The 23,154-nt window shown below is 43.2% G+C and overlaps 1 protein-coding gene across 1 annotated transcript; it reads left to right on the forward strand.

The window, feature by feature from the left end:
• The first annotated feature begins 928 nt into the window (after positions 1 to 928).
• naga (N-acetylgalactosaminidase, alpha) lies at positions 929 to 5,842 on the forward strand. Its single transcript, XM_047574527.1, has 9 exons — positions 929 to 1,107; positions 1,588 to 1,744; positions 1,838 to 1,978; positions 2,866 to 3,077; positions 3,178 to 3,272; positions 3,383 to 3,544; positions 3,800 to 3,997; positions 4,127 to 4,267; positions 5,043 to 5,842. The coding sequence occupies exons 2-9, from the start codon at positions 1,590 to 1,592 to the stop codon at positions 5,244 to 5,246; spliced, it is 1,308 nt and encodes a 435-aa protein (XP_047430483.1). The 5' UTR covers positions 929 to 1,107; positions 1,588 to 1,589; the 3' UTR covers positions 5,247 to 5,842.
• Positions 5,843 to 23,154: the final 17,312 nt, after the last annotated feature.

The following is a 23,154-nucleotide window of genomic DNA, read 5'->3' on the forward strand; positions in this document are numbered from 1 at the left end:
TTTGATGTCACTTTAACTCACAGTGAGCAGAACCAATCAGAAAGCCGAAAGCGTTGAAAGTGTCTTTCAAAGTGGCAGCAAACTATTGACCCATTTGTAATAACATTTATATTAATTCTTGACTGATTCCACAATTTGTAAAACCTATAAAAAGTGTTTTAAAATAAAGGAAGCGATAGAGAGAACTATTGTTTGACACACGGTTCACCTCCCACAAATGTAAGAGTGAGAGGACAAAATATTTTAATGTATTAACCTCAGATTTTATTTAATCAGTTGACAGTTCTGGACTACGCCGGCATTGTTTTTACTTTGTGTAGTCTGTGGGCGCCTCCTGCTGGATGTGAATATTTTGTTTTTTTTGTGTCCATATTGGACACCTGATGTGGAAGAAAATACAAACTTATGTGAACTTGTGCTTATATTCATGCATTATGGCAACCAACTCATCTACTATGTAATTACATGATACGTTTTCTGCCTCAGTCCTCATAATAGTTGTTTCTAATTATGAAACACTTGGATTGCGGTCTCCATCCACCTGTTTGATCAATTTTCAGTGTATGTGTCATGCACCACATACAAGTGTCATGTACCACATACAAGTGTCTTGTATGTAACCTTGTTTGTACCATTTATGTGTCCTTTCCTTCCCTCTCCTCCTTTCTCATTTAATAGAGTTCAAACAATTAGTTACAGGCGATAACTGTAGCCTTGAAACAACCTTTTATGATTTGCTAACAGACTAATCTTAATTACAGATGATAAACGCTAGGAAACGCGTTTGCTTGTTGTGACAACTTGTGTCGGAGTGAGAAAAAAATAAATATAAATATAAAAAGTCACGCGGTTAAATTTTCCCTTCCAACTTCCTGCTATGGGATCACCTGACCGGTGCCACGTGACTTTCACTCACTTCCTGTATCACTGGATCTGTTCAGTTCATTTATTTGCGGTGGGCTACGAAGAAGTCTGCCTTGGCATTTGTTTAAAGCAGGAAGCGGACTGGAAGATATAGAGCAGACAGTCGAGTTTGTGGAGTCTGCTACGCATCCTTCGTCTCTTTTTTTTTTTTTTGCTATTACTGAGAGCAGTCGCTAGAGTTCAGTAAGTTCATTTTTCACCTTGTTCGCTTTGTAAATGCAAGACAGCAAACAGTGGTTGACAATTTGGTGTCAAGTATAAAAGCACAGACGTCCACCATTTAAAACAGGCTAATAAGTAATGTGTATCTACTGTTATTATATGTAAAGTGCTGCAAGAACGATATGTTCTCTATAGGATGCACTGGGATTAAATGTAGTCTACATTTTAAGTACAGAAGTCACCTGGCAGGTTGTTGCCGCTTTCAGCGCAGTCACACCCACCTAGTCAGGTGATACTCAGCTGATGAAGATGTTTGTCATGTTTATTTCAGAATATATTTATTCAGAGGGTGGATCTAATGAAAAATGTTAAATGTTCTGCAGGTCGTGTCGGGCATCAATATAGTAATTCTTTGTGTTTATGCTTCAGTCTAGTGCAAATATTTGACGTCACTCAGCACACAGGATGGACATTTAATCATCTTAATGTTTTGCTCCACAGTAATGCATTTGCCGGTGCTCGTCATTGCCTCCATGCTCGCTGCGACTACGATCGCCCTCGACAATGGACTGATGAAGACGCCTCCCATGGGCTGGTTGGCATGGGAGAGATTCCGCTGTGACATTGACTGTGACAACGATCCCAAGAACTGCATCAGGTATTATGTGAACATTAAACTTGATGATCTCTCTCTTCAAATGAAAACTTTTTTCAATATTCACCTGCACCCATGAAAATGCCTTTCTCCCAGCGAGAAGCTGTTCATGGACATGGCAGACAGACTGTCAGAGGACGGCTGGAGGGAACTCGGCTACGTCTACGTGAACATTGACGACTGCTGGGCCTCCAAGACGAGAGACGAAAAGGGGCGGCTGCAGGCCGACCCTAAGAGGTACTGTCTATACTGTATGCTCGCTAGGACCAACACACACAGAAGGTGTTGTTTCTCAATGCAAACAACAGTCTATAGATTCTAGTCCATTGGTCAATAAAACCGATATAAAGATTGGGCCAATGTAACAGTCATATAGTCATGACCCAGAAAAAAACACTACTCAGTATCTTTGCTATAGATGTGTTATCTGTAGTAGCAAGTAAGTATGGTGGTGGCCTTTGAACGTCTCAACAACAGAAAGTGAATAGAACATATATTGTCTTTGCAGAACACAGGTTGTGCAGTGCAATGAGGTTTTGTTTTCAGCTCTGCAAGATGCTCGATATATATACAAAGCAAAGTGAACCTTCAAAATTACTAAGGCCAAACTATGCAGACTTGGCAACATGCAACAGGTGCTTCAAGGCGATATTGTGCAGTGGAGGTAACACCTGGAATTTGACGAATCTGATTTTGAAACATCTGACGACGCATAGAATTTTTTAAAAGCCGAGGAATGCGTCGTCTTTGATAGCCTGCAAGGCCGCACGCCACCGCCTTTTATATCATTTAAATTAACATTCTGTTCGACTTGCACGTCACAGAATGCCTTCAAAATAAAAAGGCACCACATTTGGACAAAGTTTGTATATTCTCCATTCTTCAAACACTGGTTTGGGCACCTTTTAAGCAGCGGCACCATTTCAGAAGTACCGGTTTGGCACCGGTATCAGATAAAACCTTCACAATACCCATCCTTAGACTGGACCTGAAAGTATAGTTGTGGAATATACAGTTATATGTACAGTGTGAAAGCAGAACAGTCCAAGTGAACAAAACTCATCTTGTACAAATAGAAAATGCAAACTTTTCTTTTTTAATGTGCATGCGTTTGACCCTTTCAGGTTTCCAGGAGGAATCAAAAAGCTTGCCCGCTACGTGCACGACAGAGGACTCAAGCTGGGCATCTACGGGGACATGGGCACATACACCTGCATGGGATACCCTGGGACACCTTTGGACAAGATCAAAATAGACGCTCAGACATTCGCTGACTGGGATGTGGATATGTTAAAATACGATGGCTGTTACTCTAATGAGACAGAACAGGAGAAGGGTGAGACTAACATGTTGTAGTTCTATCCTCATTACCTACCCACTGTTATTGGGGTGCTTCTCATTTGGTGTTTTTTAACTCTTCTTCTTATCTTGGACAGGTTACCCTCTCATGTCAAAAGCTTTAAATGCTACCGGCCGTCCAATCGCATACTCATGCAGCTGGCCTGCCTACCAGGGTGGCCTGCCACCAAAGGTACAACCAGCCTCTGTAAAATTTGCATCTTTCAGCTGAAGATTAAGGCCAGCCAACATGGTTTATATCACTGACATATTTCCAAGTCAAACTGATGTGTATGTTTTCAGGTAAATTACACCGAGCTGGGCATGATCTGTAACCTGTGGCGAAACTACGGCGACATCCAGGACTCTTGGGATAGTGTGCAGAGCATCATTGACTGGGTCTTTAACAACCAGGATGTCTTGGTACCTGCAGCGGCACCTGGAATGTGGAACGACCCCGATATGGTTAGTTTTCCTTGTGTAGTATCTGCCCCACAACACTGCACTTAAACTGTTATGGTAGAAAGATTAGGGAGCGTCAAAGTTGAGTCATTTACTGGAGGCTTAATTAAGTAGTGCAGTGCCCTGCGATGATGCAGAAACATTTCACCTTAAATACATTTTAATTGTTTATTTTTTGTTTTCTAGTAAATGAAGAATAAAGGTATAACATTCAACAATTTTTTTCTCTACAAATCTTCTCTACCTTGACCGCTGCAGCTGATTGTTGGCGACTTTGGCCTCAGCATGGACCAGTCTCGTGCTCAGATGGCCCTTTGGGCAATCATGGCCGCTCCTCTGTTCGTGTCCAATGACCTGCGCACCATCAGCAGCGGCGCCCAGAACATCCTCCAGAACAAACTGGCCATCAGCATCAACCAAGACCCCCTGGGCATCCAGGGAAGACGTATTGTTAAGGTGAAACTTTTTTCTTTTGCACGGATTTTGCTGCGTCTGCCACGCTGTCAGGTTAAAAATTACACAACTGGTAATGTGTCTACTCAGCTTTTGTTTCATCATTCCTCTCATCACATTTCTTCCTGCCAGGAGAAGTCCAGGATTGAGGTGTACTTGCGGCCGCTGTCAAACAACGCCAGTGCTTTGGTATTCTTTAGTCGTCGTACTGACATGCCCTACCGCTACAAGACTTCCCTCGGCAAACTCAACTTCACCACAGGAATCTACAAGGTATGCCTACAGTAGCCTTGGCAACATAATATCCTGCGTCCACACTATGAACGACAAATCAGCATGGCCACCTACATAAGTTGAAGCCGCCAAAAGCACTGAAAATAAAGATCAACTTACCCCACACAGCTACTTTGCAAGTCAGCACATTTTTTGATCATTTGATGTAATACCAACATTTTAAAACACAAAGTTAAACTGTTACGCAACAGGAGTGAGGCAAAACTCATGCACACTTACACGGAGGATGCCAGTTGCCACATTTCACATTTTTTTTTCAAAAGACTGCAGTCAAATTTCATCCAGACCACCTCCAAATATGGAGATCTCAGTGTTGCTGGAGCGGCCCACCTGTAACCCAGTCATTCCTGACACAAATTAATACCAGATTTGAACAGATCCTTGAATTAAGCTGTGTACACGAGTTGCACATCCGGATAAAAAGAATACTGAATGTGCTGTGCGTTTGGTTTTAGGTTGGCACTTCTCTTTTATTGTCACAGTGGGAAGCTTACCCAAAATGCACTTTCGGAGCTTGATTACACCAAGCTTTGACAACCTCAGTGGGTCAAATCCATTCCGTCATTCTCAGGTCTCGCTTGAAAACAGACCCCAATCCATAAGCTTAAGTTTAATTCAGTTAATTAGGAATTAGTGAGCCAAACAATGGTGCTTCTCTTTCACCGTTAATCACCGGGCTCAGGTGGTTACTAATATCACTGTTAATGCTGGAGCTTTGCTGAGGAGAATCTGTTTTCTGTCTACTCTTCATCAGATCACCGACGTCTTCACTTACAAGACGGAAGTGCTGAAAGACTCCACTGACTTCGTGGTGTCGATCAACCCTACGGGTGTGGTCATGTGGTATCTCTCTGCGCCTGCCAAACTGAACCCACGGCTGTTGTTTAACCACGACAAACATCAGAGACCCGTGCATCGCGATGATGAGAAAAATGCCATTCCACTCGTCTTCCTCTGACCACTCACTGATTGAACTTCTTATAATCAGTTTTCTCGACAATTCGGCAGGGTCTTCTATAGAGGGGTTTGATTTGATTGAAGTGTGATTGAAGTGTGAGTGTCAGATGCTGAAAGGACTTGATGTGCCTTATCGAGGTAATTAAAAGACTGTAAGCTCAGGGGCGGTCTTTTTGCATTTTAATTATCCTTGTGGTTCTTTGTCAAAATTTATGTCTAACTGAATCTGATCGAGGCACAAGAGTTTCTGTTCTGCACAGGTCATGGGAGATGACGACTCCAGCTGAGAAACTGATCTCAGATCAGCTCCATGACCCAGAAGTCTCCAATGCTCTTGTTCCAAAATGTCTTTTAAGGAGAAGGGATAATTTTAAATTGGTCCAAAGCACAGTGAGGGTGATAAATGGCACTGCTGTAGTTACTATGAAGTATGTTGTATGTTTTAAACTGGGCTTTAGTAACGGGTTGATGTCTGGGTCTGTCAAAAACTGACAGCACTGCTTAGGAATGCCATTTTTATACAAGAAATCTATGTATATATATAATGTTGATTATGTGTTTTTCTACACTCAAATAAATAATCATATTTGCTTTTCAGTGAGGCAAACCTTTAATTATGGCATCATTTATATGCAGCAGCTCTCATGCTTTGCACCACTTTGATCTAGATGATAATGAAAATGGATTTTTGTTGTTGGGCCTTTTTTAAAATAAACCTATAAATGGAGCGACTGTGCATCTGTAGGTGTAGTGATTATATGTTGTCACGCACACTAACACTTGAGACATGCTTTAGTAGAGTGGCCTTAACCCAAAAACCTGGCTGCAAAGGCTCCTGAGAAGAATCCTGTTGAGTCTACTGCAGAGACAGTTGAGGTCGTACAGACACATGAACCTTACGCTCTTTCATAAGCTGTCATTTGTGAGTCAGTTTATTAGCATGTAACTCACCCACGGTTTAAATTCAGCTTCTAAGAACTCGTAAGAACTCGTACGTGCCCGTATGTGATTTTCTTTGGAAGTACAATCCACTGCTTTTCGCTTTCACTTCTCTTGAAGTTTTCCCAAAGTGACCTCTATCAGGACTACTTCAGCTACTGGAGTTACAGTTCTGTTTTTTCATGACTCTGGCAAGCCTTGCCAGTCATAACACTTCTATATTCTCACTATATCCGATTTCATCTAGATTTTTATAGCAAATCCGTAAAAGTGCAACAGCTTCCATCTGCCTTCATACGACAGTTTAGCAGCATGAGGTCTCTTGAGCCGTGTGATAACTTATAAACACCCAGAATAATTTTGTTCAGAGATGTAACAGACAGATTTGTTTGCAGAAGCACCGAAAGCGGAACAAAAATCTACCAGTCTACAGTATTATTTGGCCAACACAAACGGCGCGTCACATCTACACTGTGCCAGTAGAGGTCAGCACTGCTTTGCAGTCTGTATGGACTGTATGGCGACATGGACTGTCTGTCCCATCCACTGCCAAAAAATGCACCTGCTGAAAAGCACAAGGACAACCAGCCCATTCGGTTCGGTTGTTTATCTCTCTATTATGCTTTACTCTCCTCTGATATCACCTACCACTGTTGCCATTTGTATTACAATGTACAATTTCCTTTTAACAGCAGCGCGTCCTTGATTCCTGCCCTGTACGTCTTTTAATCCTCCATTGTGTTAATTGTGTCTCCTCATCTTTGTTTCTCCCTCCCTCTCCTCCCACTTGTCTTGGGCGTATCACCTCTGACCTTGGCCTTAAAGCCCGCTGTTTGCCCACACTCTCAAGATACTGGAGTAGTCACATGAGTGTATGCATTGGCATGCGTGGTGCCGCATGTGCGTCAAAAAATAAGGTTGCTCTGAGTGACATGCACACGCACACATGTTCCCTCCGGGTCGTTTCAGGCCAGGGCGGCTGTGTGTACGTCTGGGTTTGGTGTGCGACCGCAGGAAAGAGGATCTTTGCCTTCTTTTCTCCCCCATTCACTCTTCTCAAATATCCGTTGGCCGAACTCGACACATCTCTCACCGTCCTGGTCCCTGCCCTTTGAGCACATGACGTGGGAAAGAATTGAGTTATGATAAAGAGAGCGAGAGAAGAGTGCAAGGAGGATTTGGAGGAAAAGGAGGGGGCCCCTCAGAAGTCTATTTGAAGGTGCAAATGAGCGAAGGACGGGGGGAATGTGAGAGATGAGAGGGAGAGACAGAGAGCCGGCGAGTGAGGAAGGGAGGGGCGGTGAGGAGAGGAGCGAGAGAGTTCCTGCCGATGCTCACGTAGGCCCACAGCTGCAGAGAGGCGCAGTTGCCACTCTCGTCTTTGTGCCGTCGCAACACAAACACCCACGATTCAATTCTGTTCCCCCTCCTCTCCCTCCTTCAGCCATCACACTACACGACTTTTGTCACGCTGCTAGTCACACTCTCAGCCTCGCGCCTCCAAAATCCTACCCAGATGAAGGGGTGGTTGGCGAGTCATGAATGCGCTCGGCTGAATGGGATGCAGACGGGACTTTGCATATAGGTCAGAGCATGGTTTCAAAGACGGCTGCACTCCAAACCCCGTAAGACGGGGAAAAGAGACTGAGTTGCGGCCCTTTTGTGTCTGCTCTGGTGTCTTAATATTTACATCTGCGCAGCGTTTCAAAAACTGTGGATTTCTAAAAAAAACAACAAAGAAAATTAAATAAAATAAATACGGTTTCAGCAGTTTCCTGCATGCAGAGAGATGTTCACAAACCATGCACCTTGGCTCATCCTGTCGACTCCAGGACCACCTCTGATGCCGCCAGCCTGCTTGGCTGGTTGCCGGCTCATGACATCACTATACCACAGACTGAACCAATGGAAGAAATGTGGTCCAAATGGTTATCCCATCCCCCTGTGTCCTGTTTTACCCCAACAGCTGTTCATGAAAAATTAGGTTCTTCACAAATTTATGATCTGCAAGCTATTGTTCTTGTCTCATCTTCTCAGTCAATAGAGAACTATGCTTTTAAAAGATTTACACTATGCTGCATAACTGACTTAAAGGCGGGGTATGTCATTTTAATCATTTTTGGGGCGCATGATTTTGTCCAAATTCGATAATGATCCTTGTGGATCATTAAAGTCTGTCTAAGTCTAAGTCTCCTGGTTGTGTTTAAAAGCTTCATAAAAATCATCCCGTGATGAGGTTTCCACCAATCGCAGGCCATTTTACAGAGTGCCGCTGTCTTGGGTGTTCCTATTGGTTGCTCTACATAAGTTGTGCGCGTTCACGTCCCATTGCTTGCCAATAACTCCTGCAGTATGTTTGTTCGTAAATTTAATTTGTTACCAGTAGATAAAGTAAAGTACCTGTTACTCGGCCATGGTGATTAACTGGATAGTTGCTTCAACAACGTGCATGTTCACAGGGAGGAGGAGCGAGTGGAGCTGCGCTGTATAAACAAGAAGGAGGAGGAAGGGGAGATTTTATATACCCTGCCTTTGATTTGAATGTGTGATAAATTCATCTGATGAAGGTATGTGAAAAAAGCCGTTTTACCACAGAGTTACAATCTGCTAAGCGATGCTAGTCACATTTAGCACAACTAGCTCGTCAAGGTTTGCTCTATTAGATGTCATGTTTGTATTACGAACATGTCAAAAGTCTGCACATCAGAAGCAGTCATGATCAATAATTGGCCAAAAATATCCAAAAGGCATCTCACTAAGTAGCCTTTAAAGGACCTGTGTGCCGGAGTTTGAGGCATCTAGTGGCGGGGAGTCAGATTGTACCCAACTGTGCACCTCTCCCTCCCCGTGCATACAGGAGAAGGTATGTGGCCACCACTTCAGAATAAACATGGAAATGGGCTTAATTCAGTTGGTTCATACGCACTGTAAAATCATAAACTCATTATATAAGGAACACCTTGTGGGAATGTCTTAATAATTAGCATATATGTCCACCTAAACTCAAAGTTGAAGTTGTAAGAATTTGGTGGCCAACATCACTTATGCATGATCATGTGATTTTATATCCAAAAGGTGAAAATTACATAGTTCTTCCCTACATGCAGATGTGTTAAGTGCCAGAGCTTTAACTCAGCACTCTTTGTTTCATGTTGATCCCCTCCCCCTCCCATAAACACTCTGGTTTTAACTCAGTTTTGACCAAATATGTAGTTGTCATTCTTATTATTTTGACTTTCTAGGATTTTGCTGACAACTGCACCATGTGAATGGCATGTTCCTTTATTGCTTCATCCAGTTGTTCCATTAGTTCAGGTGACCGTGAAAACACTGTCCGTCGTGCTTTCTTGACTTGCACATTACCGTCAGTTTACACAAACATTAAGCGTTGATTCATCGTTTCCTGTCAGTGGAGATTTCCTCGTGTCCAGTCTGTGCACCTAGGCTTTAGTTTAAGCAAACATGGAAAGTCTGTAAGGTATTACTTAACAGGGACTTTTCTGTTGCAGTCCCACTCACGCATCTCCTAGTGAAGCCTTGACGTCTTTTCCCTCCTACTTTTACTTGCTCATGTATTAGGCAAAGACCAGACACCTCCTACTCTGGCTACACTGGCTTACGTTACATTCTCTTCTGCTGCACTCTGTGACCCATAAAGCACAGTGTGCTTGCTGCATACTCACTGTTTGATCTGTCTCCTCCTTTCAACCAAATGTACTGAGGCATTAAATTGATCTGCGGTTAGACTCTCAATGTTCAGTGGAGTTTGTTCTGTCCTGTCCTGTTTTATAGGCTGTTACTGCACAATATATTCTGCTGGTTGTATGGACACAGTGTTGTTTCAGCTGCAGTGACAATGTGAACATGTGCACTGATCAGCCACAACATTAAAACCACTGACGAGAGGAAGTAAATTGACCATCTTGTAACAATACAATGTCCACAAAAAACGGTTTAGGATCAACTCAAAAAAACGTGTAAAACAGCACACCTGGCCTCCAAATTCACTAGATCCCAACATGATCAAGTATCTGCAGGATGCACTGGAACAAGCCAGATCCACAGAGGCCCCTCCCCTCAAATCATGGGACCCAAAGGAACCATTAGGAGCATTGTGTTGCCAAACAACAGACGACCCATGTCCATTCTCTGATGAGGCGCAACATTTTGTTTTTTTTTTGTGTGTGTGTGTGTGTGTGTGTGGGGGGGGGGGGGGGGGGGGGGGGACACATTATTTTATGTTACATTATGTTATTGTAAAGTGATGCAGTTAGTGAATCATCTAGTTCCATTAACAATCAAAAGTGCGGATCACGCCACGCTTCTGGTTACTCATTTAACCACCATTTCATGTGAAATCTGTGGCCATTATTTTTATGAATGAATGTCTGGATTTGTCCACCAGTGGCTGCTGTTGACTCAGAAAAACAGACGCGCCTGGTAACTGTTTCCACGACGCTGCTGTGTACGAGACAGGCTGCACGTTGTCGAGGCGTTGGGTTCGCATGGCAACTGGCCAGACGTCAGCTGCCTTCTCACTGGCAGCCTGTGTGGGTCAGAGACTGCAGTAACTGCTTCTCTCTCTCTCTCTCGCTCACTCTCTCTCTCGCTCACTCTCTGTTTCTCTCTTCTCCCTCTCTCGCTCACACAGACACACACTGTCATGATCTCATTCTTTCCTTTAACTCTGTATCTCCCCTTCGTCCCTTTCTTCGCTCACACATTCACGCCGTGAAGCTCTCGTTTGCTCCCTCTTTTGTGCATTTCATTCCCTCGTTCGCTGCAGAGGAATCGACTGTGTCCTGACTCACATGAGGAACTGTGGCCACATTAACTTTCAAGCACAAATACTGTACGTCCGTGAGACATCGTGTTGTTATTCCACTTCCCCTCAGTATTCCCTGTCTGAGGTTTCCTCACCAGACCCTGATGTCTTTCTGGGCAGCCGCACAAAACTCCATCTTTTACTTTGTCTGGCCGGTGCAGAACACACACAAAATAGCAGCAGGATTCAGCCCAGATTGGCTACAAGAAGAATGGTTGGAAACGACTGGAGAGAGCAGGTGGAGTATTTGCCCAACGTGTTGCAGGGATATGCATGAGAGTATTTTGCAGGGGTCACATTATAAGCTTGTCAGATTTCCAGCAGATATTTTATAAGCATCGCCACAGCTGTGATTTGTTAGGTAACGTGATGCCGTGACTCCTGATAATGGGTCTATTTTTGGGTACATCCCTACAATAAAGCACAGCATGATGCTGTGTAAACTTTTGATGAGATTAGTTTGCAAAAAAAGGGGAGTCACGCACAGAGGGGGACAATCAAAAATAGAGATGTGATCGGTCAACAATGCTTCTTGTAACCTTTAGTGTGGTGTGTGAATATCCGCGTGTGTGATTTTCAGGGCTATTTTTATCTGTGTCTGTCAGCGTTTGGACTTTCTCTTTTTTACGGCCTGGTACTTCTTCTGCTCTCTGTAACCAAGACCACTTGCCTGCAAGTCTGTCAATGTGTCACTTATACAGTAGCGCAGTGATTAACCTAGCCGGTCACAGAAGAGGTGTCCTTAAGATTCACATGAAGGTCATAGCTTGACCTCGACAATTCAGTGTACACCAATAGAAATCCTTCGACTCCGCACATCCACAGTACAGCAGGCCGTTGAGTTGGTCACGCTAACATGCTAAAGCCTCGTGTAAAACAATTCTCTTGACTGTCACAAACGTTATCACGCAGTTCTTTAAAAAAGATTTATTGAAAGGATTAGTTCAAGTCGTCCAGAGCTCTGACGTTTTAGTCCCAGCCTCTGAACTGAACCATGGCAGAACGGTGCATATTCCTCTTGGGTTTCCAAATTCAGCTTACAACCCTTGATACTTTAAAACTCACATCACCCTGGAACTGGCTGGGTTCTATTGTGGAAGTCTGAGCTGCCAACGATCGCTCAAAGCTCACATTCATCCTGCAGTACGTTCAGCGAAGGAAGGATTTGCTAACTCCTGACTATATTAGCCGTTAGCTCGGGGAAAAGAACGGCCTGAGTGTATCCCTGCGAACAATGACTCGAATGATTCAATCAGTGACTGAGTGTAACCCTGCACGTCCGCTTGCGAGTCACTGAAAGCTCGACTGAACTGTGACTTAAAAGGATCATTTCAGGAAGTCTCAGCCGGGTTCATCCAAAAGTTTTGTTCCTTTGGACGCTAACTCTTAATAATTTTGCTGATCCCTTGACTTTTTGTGTAGCAGAGCTAATACTGGTGGATTTAAAAACTCACACATTTTTATATGATACGTCCTGCACTGTGTCACACGGCATAGTGCAGCAAGAAGGGTTTGAATCTACTGCACAGATTTCTGTGTGGATTATGTATGTCCTGCATCTGCCTTTGTGGGGTTTCATCTGCTTGGGATTCCTTGACTGGTTGACTGGTGGTAGCCCTATGATGGACAGGTGACTTGTCCAGGTTGTACCCTGCCACTTGGCCACTGGGAAATGTTCCAGCAGCCTACGGCCACCTACAGAATAAGTAGTTATCGATAACGGATGCATGTACAATCAGTGCGTTTACATGCACGTGAAAAAAACAAAGTATTGTCTTAATCGGACAATAACAGGAGAACTTTAGTGCTTGTAAACATGTTATTCCTATTTAAATCGGAGTTCTCATTATCCGATTAAGACACCCAGATAATGCAATTGAATCGGACTTTTCAATCGGATAATGCGTGTGCGCATGCTCCACGAATGCTGCTCTGGGGTGTGACCCTGGATCAAAAATGTCCAAGAAAGCCAGTCGCAGAAGAAGAAGAGAAACGGAGCCGTACCTGCACCAGAAGTAGTGCGAACATTACGTACAAGATTAAAAAATGTACTATTATCCGTCTGGTTGTCGTTTGAAATGCCGGTCTGCCGCATGAACGACTGTAGTTTATTATATCACGTAATAGGTCAGCCTGGAAATCGGGCCATATTAACGTGGTATTAACCCACTGAAAAGATACATATCGCCACCTATTGTGGAAGAGGAGAACAGTTATTCGAGTTTCTTGCGCTGCATGTAAACTGGGACAAGGACTGTAGTCAGAAAGTCGAATTTTGAGCATAGCTCGATTAAGCTCTGCATGTAAACGCACTGAGTGTGTACTATATGTGACCTATCTGTCAATATTTGGCCCAGCATTGACACGATTCAAATAATTCTATGAGTTTTTATGTCCCGTAAAACATGTTTAAAATGTTGATGACTCATCCTGCACTCTGGGGCGTATACTAATATTGCATCCAATAAAGTGCTTCCCCCAATCCTCTTTTCCCATCCTCCCCCAGTGTCTGTCATTCACTAGCAGAACTGTTTCTCCACTCAAACATGCATGCAGCGGTGTCTGCTCAGGCCACTGGAGCTGACCAATCAGAGTAGACCGACCGGGCTTCCCGGGCAGGAGCTTTTTCAATGAGAGAAGACAAAATGTCTTGTTAACTATGGGACCGGTTGCCATGGTATTAGGTACAGATGCAGTTCCAGGCTTTTCATCTTCCTTTGAAGCGTTTTCTCACTAAACGGATGACAGTCACACTCGCCTCTGTTCTGCTTTGTGTTTAGTGCTGCCTTACAAATGTTAGCAGGTCAACTTTCCACACTGAGACGAGAAAACGTCCTATACCTGCGTCGGCATGACATCTACCACGCAGCTATCTCCTCACAAAGCTGCTTTCATGGCTTTTGGCCCTGCTCACATCTGGCTCTAATATGTGTCTTGGGTTAGCTCTTCCATCCATCAGTCAAGAAAATCTCTACCCCTTCTGTAACCACTTTCATAAATATGGATGGGACAGCGGATTCCTTTCTATAAACCAATAATGACAACTTACTGGGCTTCATCCCAACCTACTGGTGTACCGCCTGTCTACTGGTCAGCCTCTTTCTGTCATTGACTCAGCCAGCTGGGAAGACTTTAATTCCATGTCATTTGGCCGACTGTTGACTTGAAAAGATCACACAGCACATGTGACGCTGACCTTCAGCCCAGCTTCCCCGCCGCCTGCTGCGTATATCTCAGCAGTCATGGTGCGTCTAAACATTAACCCTGGGGACAGGGCACAGTTTAGTCTAATGGAGCAGACATGAACGTGTGTACCGTGTGTGCTTACACATCTATATGCGTATGTGGTCTTACTCAGCTGTTGTGTAAGACTTCATGAGGAAAAGCGACATGGTGAAATAGTCATATTTTTCAGGCTAGCAGTAGGAGGGTGATCTATCATCTTCACGTGTTATTAATTAACATCCCGAACGGCAGAAAGAAGAAGAAGCTGCTGCTTGAAATTCATAATCTCTCCCTTAATCACTTACTTGCAGTTCAGGGTGCAGGAAGCATACGCTCTACTGGCACAGGCTGGCCAGAGTCCTTCTGGCACAACAGCAGCTGATGTGCACCTGCACTGCACCGTGGAGCCCACCTGTGCTGTGGATTCCACATCAACAGTGGGGCCTCACTACCACCTGCTGCACAGGGCCTGCACCAGTGAGCCCAAGTTCGCAGTCTTGGAGCTGACATGTGAGCAGCTGGACTTTCAGCCTTTCAGTCCATTATGAGCACAGTTGAGGCTTTGTGCGCAGTGAAGAAAAGACCTACTTGTCAAAACTATGACGTAGAAGTCCCCTGCTCCGTGTCAGAGTGTCAGGGGAGGTTTTGGGTCAAGTCATAGGATGTGTGAACGTTGTCACGTACAGCACTATAAATGACTCATGGCAGCAGGTACGCAATCAAATTAGCTTTATCTCCACTGTCTAATTGTTCCTCATTGACTGCTACCTTCCTGAAAAGGTGGAAGCACGCTGATGAATAATTTGCAAGATCATAACATGTTATCAACTCTGTTGCACTCTGGTACATTGTTCAATTATTTCCTCACCTTGCTTGCGACCTCATTTGAGAGCGGCTATGCGAGGACTTTCAATGTGAGGAACAGAAAGTACCTTGGGGTTTCAGTTCAGGAATGTATGTTACTCATTTACTCTAAACACGTTTAAGATATGGCATGTTTTTATCTGGCTATATCATGCCCACTCAACTGGGCCAATCCATTCAAATGATCTCCAAGGTCATTTGTATTTGACCACTGGGGGGCGGTAGGGTACTGACGGACCGGTGATAGGGATCTAATCTCAAGTACCTCAGGTGGTTTTCCCCAAGAGCCACATGTCCTCTGACTGAATGACACAAACCTCCATGAATGACTGGCATTTGGACTCATGTCAGTTTTAGCTGTGACCTTGTATCCAATGCACTGGCTGCACTTATGAATCACACCGCAAACGCAATCCTCTCCGCTAGAGATTTACAACTTGGGTAGCGCTGTTTTGGTACTTTTGTCCTCCTTTCTTCCTTTGCCAAATACACGGGTGATAAAAAATCTGTAGCAGCATGGCGAATTGCTTTTTTTTTCTTTCTTTTTTTCCTGGAAAGTTAGCACTCTCCTGTAATTTGGCTTTTCTGGTCAGGGGTTACATTAGGTCGAGCACACAGACACAAAAAGGAAGACTCACGTTTGACAGAAGTGAAAGGAAAAAAGAAGCAAAAGGGTAACATGAACATATCGTGGTCTTCAATCTCAGAGTCCATAAATCATCTGTGGTTGACCCCGTGACCGTGTCGCAACACATGGACACCTTCCAGTTACACTGGTTTCAGCAGCAGCAGCAGGAGCAGGGAGAAACTGTTGCTTTTTTTTTTTCTAAAAGGAAATCTCTGATAAGCCCTAATCTCTCACCTTGATATTTTATCCCACCCAACAACCCATTCACACCGCCCCAACCACTCTGAAGTACTGAAAAGCAACCATTGTTAATTTCAGGAATGGAAAAAAAAAAAAAAATCTACTGATGTGCCACTCATGCGAATGATATAGAATTTTGGGACATGGGAATTTGAGTTTGGGAATGCCATAAAAGGAGTAATAGCTCTGGAATTGTGCCACTTTGGTGAATGTGATTTGTGGGGGCATGAATAGAAATATTGTTGTGGGAGGATTTATTGTGGTTGTGTGTGGGAATTTAAAAACCAGTGGCTAAGACAGAGAGAGAGAGAGAGAGAGAGAGAGAGAGAGAGAAATTATGATGGATTTATTTTTTTGTTTTTTTTATCTGATGCTGTAGATCCTGCTGTTAAAGTGGGCTTGCTGTTTATGCGCACGTACACTTACAGCATGTATACATTCATGTGGTCCTAGTTAAAGACCACGTAAAAGCCGTGTTTTCAACACCTATGGAAAATATGACTGCACTAAGTCACAAGACTACCTTTGTAATTAGCCAGTGTCAAATATTTGACTTTGTCATTACAACCACCTGTCTTTCACAACCTCTCTCTCTCTCTCTCTCTCTGTCTGTCATACACACACACACACTAGTTTTTATCACACAGAAGGACTGTGACAAAAACTAGGACTGAGTTTTATTAATCCCCCTGAGACTTTTTTTTTTTTTTTTTTTGTGGTTTTGGTTTATTTTCCCACATTATAGTTGTATATATACAACATACCAGACATTGGCAATGAGAGAGGAATGATATCCTGGGCCTGTGTCCAAAAAGATTTCTGTTTTTTAAGTTCTCCTGCTTTTGTCTGGGTCACACGAAAGCAGACATATTAGCTGTGGTTTCAATAAGTTTCTGCTGTGTCACCAGATTTATTTCCATCCAGGGTTGAATTTCTTTTTTCGCCAAGCTCTGGTATAGATAATGGGAGAGTCTGACCACTGTGTAAAGCCTCCAACACATCCCAGATTCTCAATAGGGTTCAAGTCTGGACTCTGTGGTGGCCAATCCATGTGTGAAAATGATGCCTCATGCTCCCTGAACCACTCTTTCCGTACCATCAGGGAAGAAAAACTCCACTGATGGAAGAACCTGGTCATTCAATATATTCAGGTGGTCAGCTGACATCATTCTTTGGCCATAACGTTGCTGAAGCTAGATCTGAGCAACTACAGCAACCCCGCATCATAGCACTGCCCCCACAGGCTTGTACAGTAGTTGTACAGTAGGCACGATGGCTGCAACACTTCATCTGCCTCTCTTCTTACCCTGATGCCTCATCACTGTGGAACAGGGTAAATCTGGACTCATCAGACCACATGGCCTTCTTCCATTGCTCCAGACGTCCAATTTTAATGCTCCCTAGCAAACTGAAGCCTTTTTTCCCAGCTAGCCTCACTAATAAGTGGTTTTCTTAAGGCCACACAGCTGTTCACCATGTACATGTGGAAATGCTCTTACTTTCACTATTAAACATAGCCCGACATACATAGAGTTCTACTTTTGTTTTACCAACGTTTAAATGATAACCGATTTATTATTTCTGACCACATTTCTGCTTCAAAGACGATGGTTCCTCACTATTCTTCCAGTTTTTAATAATGCAGTGTTGGACAGTTCTTAACGCAATTTCAGTAGTGTCTGCTTCAATCTCCTTAGATGTTTTCTCTGCTCTGCCAGTGATCTGACACTTCTCAAACAGACTAATATCTTTTCAACAGCCACAGGATGTGTCTTTCCACATGGCTGTTTAAGAAATGAGAAGCTACTCATTGCATCAGTTGGGGTTAAACAACTTGTTGCCAGCTGAAAGATAATCACCCACGCAGTAATTATCTAACAGTAGGCTCGAACCTATTTGCTCAGTTAAATCCTTCTTTATCTTACTTAAATCTAGATTTAAATCTAAGACGAGAAAGGATTTAAGTTTGCTGAACAGCCTCGGAAAAAATCTATAGGAAAATGTATTAAGTCCTGAAAACTATGTTCATTTGGAATATGGCACAATGAACTGAATGACTAGTACAATGGTCAGTAGAATGAACTAACCATATCCTCAAAATACTGTAGTATTTATTATGGTACTGCAGTTATAGATATCTAGAAATTGTTTTACTTATCTTCTGCATAATTACTACATGCCAACCTTAAACTGTTTTTCCTTCTATACATCAGCCAAAGTTGATTTTTCCAAATTGAATAGTTTCCCCTGCGGGGACCAGCTTTTTGTTTGAGAGAGGGTGGTGAGACCACATAATGTGGATCGGTCTTTATTGGGGTTTTCACTTTCCACACACAGCCTGCCATTACTGTGGACCAAGGCTGAAGGGTCCAAAAGACAAACAAACATTACACAATCTAGAGTAACTCACGGGCATGATATAATTTAAAATTTATGACTGAGTTTCTTCTACTCACGCAGCAGTGCATCAGAGAAGATGCCAGTAACAGTGATGAGGGTGACCGCTGAGACTTTACAGCCTGAGCCAACTCCATTACCGAGAACCTGGTGGATATTTTAGACAGCCACTCTCACCACTGCAGAATGTAGATAAACACATACCATTTAAGTTCCCTGTCATAATCCTACAGTCAACAAACCTTCCCTGGCAACACTGCCCTGCCAGTTTACAATGCTAAGTCACAATTACAGTACCCCTAATTACTGGGTTACCTCTGTGTATGTATGTGCGTCAGTGAATGTCTGTGTGAGTTCGCATATCCGTCTGCAGAGGTTTAGAGATGTGGTTGGAGGGTAAATGGAATCCCTCAAATGCATTACTGCATGGTTCTCCTCAAGCTACAAAAAGCATTTTAACCTGTTGTCCCCAAAATATCAGTATATGCTGTATACACGAAAAAAAAAAGTGGAGGCACTTTTAGAGACTGACAAAAAAAAATCAATGACAGGTAAGGTCAGGACCCAAGAGAAATATGGAAGATTTAAAAATGTAGTAGTCACCGTAGTTGTCTTTCTAAGAAATAGCTTCCTTCTCACTCCATTTTCACTGCCACAACTCAGGAGTTATATTTAGCCTGTGCTGTGCAGCGCTGTCTTTATTTGTAACTGGCCTTTTCCTCCTGCCTCACCAAGGAATGGCGAGAGAAAGTCTTACAGCATTGCTAGCATTGCTGTGAGGTTGCCCTATTACGCAATACAAATACAATGAAAAAGAAAAATAATTATGATAAAATGATGAGGCTGAAACTTTGCAAACACATACGAACGCCAAGAGCAACAACACAAGGCATAGCAGGCTAGCTAACATTATTTTTAGTCCAACAAAAAGAAACTCTCACCATGGACTAGAAGCCTTTTGTCTGCTCCTCTTAGCTTCCTCCATCAACTTGGGTGTCCTAGCCTCTGCTATTATGTCAGTATTGAGAAAACAGACTTAGCTTCTTCTTATAAACTAGCTAGCTGAAAACCCATAGAAGGTGGCAAGTGTTGTGCTGCAGTGAAGTGTTGTCCGCACCTTGCGTGAGAACATAAATTAACAAACATAACAGTGCTGCAACAAGTCAGTGCATTAGTAAAATGTTAGTTGCATAGTGTTTATTTAAGCAAAACCTTTTTTTTATATAGATATCTTGGAATTAATTAATCAGTCAGTTTTAAGGATGGCAAGCTACGTTTTGCAGTTTCATCTCTTGCAGATTATGAATGTGTGAACCAAAACCAAGGCATGCATTCACTGCTAATCCATCAAGTCAATTATTTATTACTTGATATGTGAAAACTTCGGTGGCGCTAGATGAAGGTGTTGGATCACAAGACTCGTTACGTTTCCGTGACCTTGAGTGAGCGATCATACCTTGGAATCCATTTACCAACTGTTTAAATGTTTCAAACTGTTGGGCAGACAGACTGATCTCACCTTCTGTATCATGTGGCCAAAAAGTGGACAACCTTGTGACTCGAATGAGGCAAAGGCAAAATCCAAGGCGGTAGGTAGAGCAGCAATGGGGAGAGGAGTGAACACAGGAGGGCATAGGAAGGATGAAGGATAATGAATTACTGTCACTGTGCTTGTCAGTGGAAAATCCCAAGACAAAAGAGCAATCAAGGAAACACCAGAAGAAGAAATTCCAGGCAGGAAGTGCTGCTAAACGATGACTCAGATTACAGTTGTTTGCGTATTTATTTGTGTATTACAGAAAGGAAAAGGGAAGATGAATTAAAATGAGAGAACCACAGTAACGGTGACAAATGATATTTAAAGTTCATCCTCCTGCCTCAGCGTTCACCTTGACCTTTTTAATGTATATTCTTACTGTCGCCACCCCCACTGACATTCTCTGGGTGACGCTCATGGAGCTGACAGCTACAAATGTGTTTTTTTTTAAATGCAAGGGATGTTCCTTTACACACCTCTACAAGAGTACATCTCGCCTTCAGTTAGTCATACATATGGTAAATGTGCAGCGCTGGCGCCATAAAGCACTTGCGCTGCAGACGTGCACACAGTGACACCCATGTATAGAGCACACACACAGAGGCTGCTGATGTCTGGCGTGTTCAGGAGAGTTGAGATTATCATCACTGCCAGGAAACTTCTGGCTCTCCCAGTGCCATTTTGATCTGAAACCAGAGAAGTAACATTGACATTACCTCTGTGCAGAAGCACTGGGAAAATAGTCAGAGGGGGGTGCCTGAAAAACCAGAGCAATTTTCCAACACAAGCCTGCAGATGAACCAGTGTTCACCAGTTTGATGCTGTACAGTAGATCTGCTTATCGTAGATCCTTATCGCGTTATCAGAAACCATAATAAATGACCTCTTGTAGCCATAAGCGTTTCTGTGTGATGTTGCTGATAACCTGAAAGCCCCGACCTACAGCTCAGCCCACCTGCAGCCCATGTTGTAGCTGTGTGGTCGATGTGCGTTGAACTGCCAATTGGGAACACATGCCGATCTTAAGAACGCTGTGGGGCTAGAGGATCTGATGACAGTGGCTCTTGGCTTACAGATAGCCAATGCTAAAATGAGATACACTTAGTGGGGGTGTGTGAGAGGAACGGGAGGCATGAGAGGCAGAGGGGAAAGGAGAGGTAGCGGGCAGAGGAAAGAGAGAGTGTAATGTGGAGTTGCGCTGATCACGTGTCAATAAGTTCAAGTTTACCTCTCATTACTTCACTCCACCTCCTTGTTTTCCTTCCTCAGCTTTCTCCTTCGCGGAGTTAAAATTAGCCTACTAGGTTCTGTACTCACTTGATTTCACGTTATTTATACAGTCTGTGCGCACACTGAACAAAGTGATTCCCCATTAGGGAGGTCTCCTCGCGGTACAAGTGCAAATGTATGTCCTGTATACACTATCCTTAGGTTAAAATGAACAGCACCTGACATGTTTGCCAGGGAACATTCACTTTAATGAATTCACCACGGACCTAAGTTTTCACTGCCGTTGAGCTGGATATTTCAGACAGTGTTTCATTCTTTTCCAACTTTTCCCTGAATTCGATAAATATTTGATTTAGTCTCGGAAACGTGTGAGTGTATGTATGCTGTGTGTGTTTGCGTATGCGTGCGTGCGTGTGTGTCCTCTTATCTGTCTGTCCTTGAGCTTGAGCCTGCCAGACAAACCTGGGTGAGACTGCAAACAGACAACCTAGACACAGTGGTTGTCCTTAAGTCCTTCTTGGGTGTTACTCTCACTTTTTGAATTTTGAGTTTCACTGAAAATAAAAGACATCCGCTTGCAGGGTCTATCATGAGTGCCTGACAAGCGTTTCATGAGTGACTGAGAAAGCCAAGCTTCTCCTAGTGTTTCCCTAAATTATAGTAACACCATCAGGTCTTCCAAAGTAAATGGCAAATATGATATTTGTCAATGCCATCTGCTTTGCTTCTGGATCCCATTTACTGAATCATGCTTTCCAAAGCTGTTTCCAATCACAATATCAAAGCATAAAATCTTTTTTTCTTATGCTGCAACCCAATGGTTTTGGTTAGTCACAAACTTATTGTTTAGGTTATAACTTGTTGGGTTAAGGGACCTTTTTTTGTCAGGGTTACAATAATAACAACTTTGCTAAAGTTAGAAAATGCCTGCTCATGATTAAAAGAAACCACCGTCAGTAGGAAATGAGAAACAAACAGTTGTCTCCTGTGGAAACAAACCTTGCCTCCCAACATGGACTTTGTGCCTGCAGTTCAATGCCACGCTATTTTCACCATTGTTCCAGACGAATAAAAGCCATAATTATTATGGCTGCTTCACTAAAAGGCTTTTCTTGAGCCTCAGCAATAGTTTATAGGTTATTTGCGTCACACATATTAAGTGGCCAGACACAAACTCTCCGCAAAATAGATGCAACAGAACATATGGTCAAAACATGATACATTACAACATTTAAAATGAGGTAGTGGTAGTGGTGTCAACAGAGCAAAATTGCAATATTAAATGTCGCACTGTGGATTGCCATATAGAATATGGTGCAACAGTTTTACAAAATCGGCAACTTTAAAGAGGAAGTGTACATTTTTGTCATATAGTTTCACATGAGCGGAAGCCAAACAGTCTCATAACATTGGGGGAGAAGCTGACTCTGAATATTCTTCCCAGAGTGCAGAGAATAGTCCCAGCTTAAGTTGAGTCTTTCACGATGCGGTTTGTCCGTGATTGCTTGGAGAGGTGTACTACTGGTCTTATGAGCTATGTGAACCCTTTGCAACGTCATCCATAATTCTCCTTAAGTGTTTCCTCTGCTCGGTGTTGTTCCTCCGGCTGCTGCCATCTTGGTGGTGACAGCCTAATTCCTGGTTAATCCAAAAATAAGCAAAGAGGTGGAGCACGAGTCGATCTGAGGCATCGGGTGACGCTGGGGCAGATATCTAACAACCTGTTAAGGAACCCACCTGTCATCCAAAGCAGCCTTGCCCGCATTTATGCACGGCAACAAGCCTCAGCACAATGTGTATGAAAATCACCCTTCTGTACATTTATTATGAAGAAGCCTACAACCTTGTACCAGGCTATTTGTTTCTGCTATGAAGTTGGACACTTGGTTGAATATAAAGGGTGAGAGACAGCTTCATGTCCTTCAATGACCATATAAGGAACTGCAGAATAAAGCATGGAGCCCAAAACACTGCCCTGTGGGATGCCATTGTTGAGTATTAGTGTGTTTTTTCTGCATGTTGAT

This window comes from Mugil cephalus, chromosome 21, assembly GCF_022458985.1.
Source record: "Mugil cephalus isolate CIBA_MC_2020 chromosome 21, CIBA_Mcephalus_1.1, whole genome shotgun sequence".
In the NCBI taxonomy this organism is placed as follows: Eukaryota; Metazoa; Chordata; class Actinopteri; order Mugiliformes; family Mugilidae; genus Mugil; species Mugil cephalus.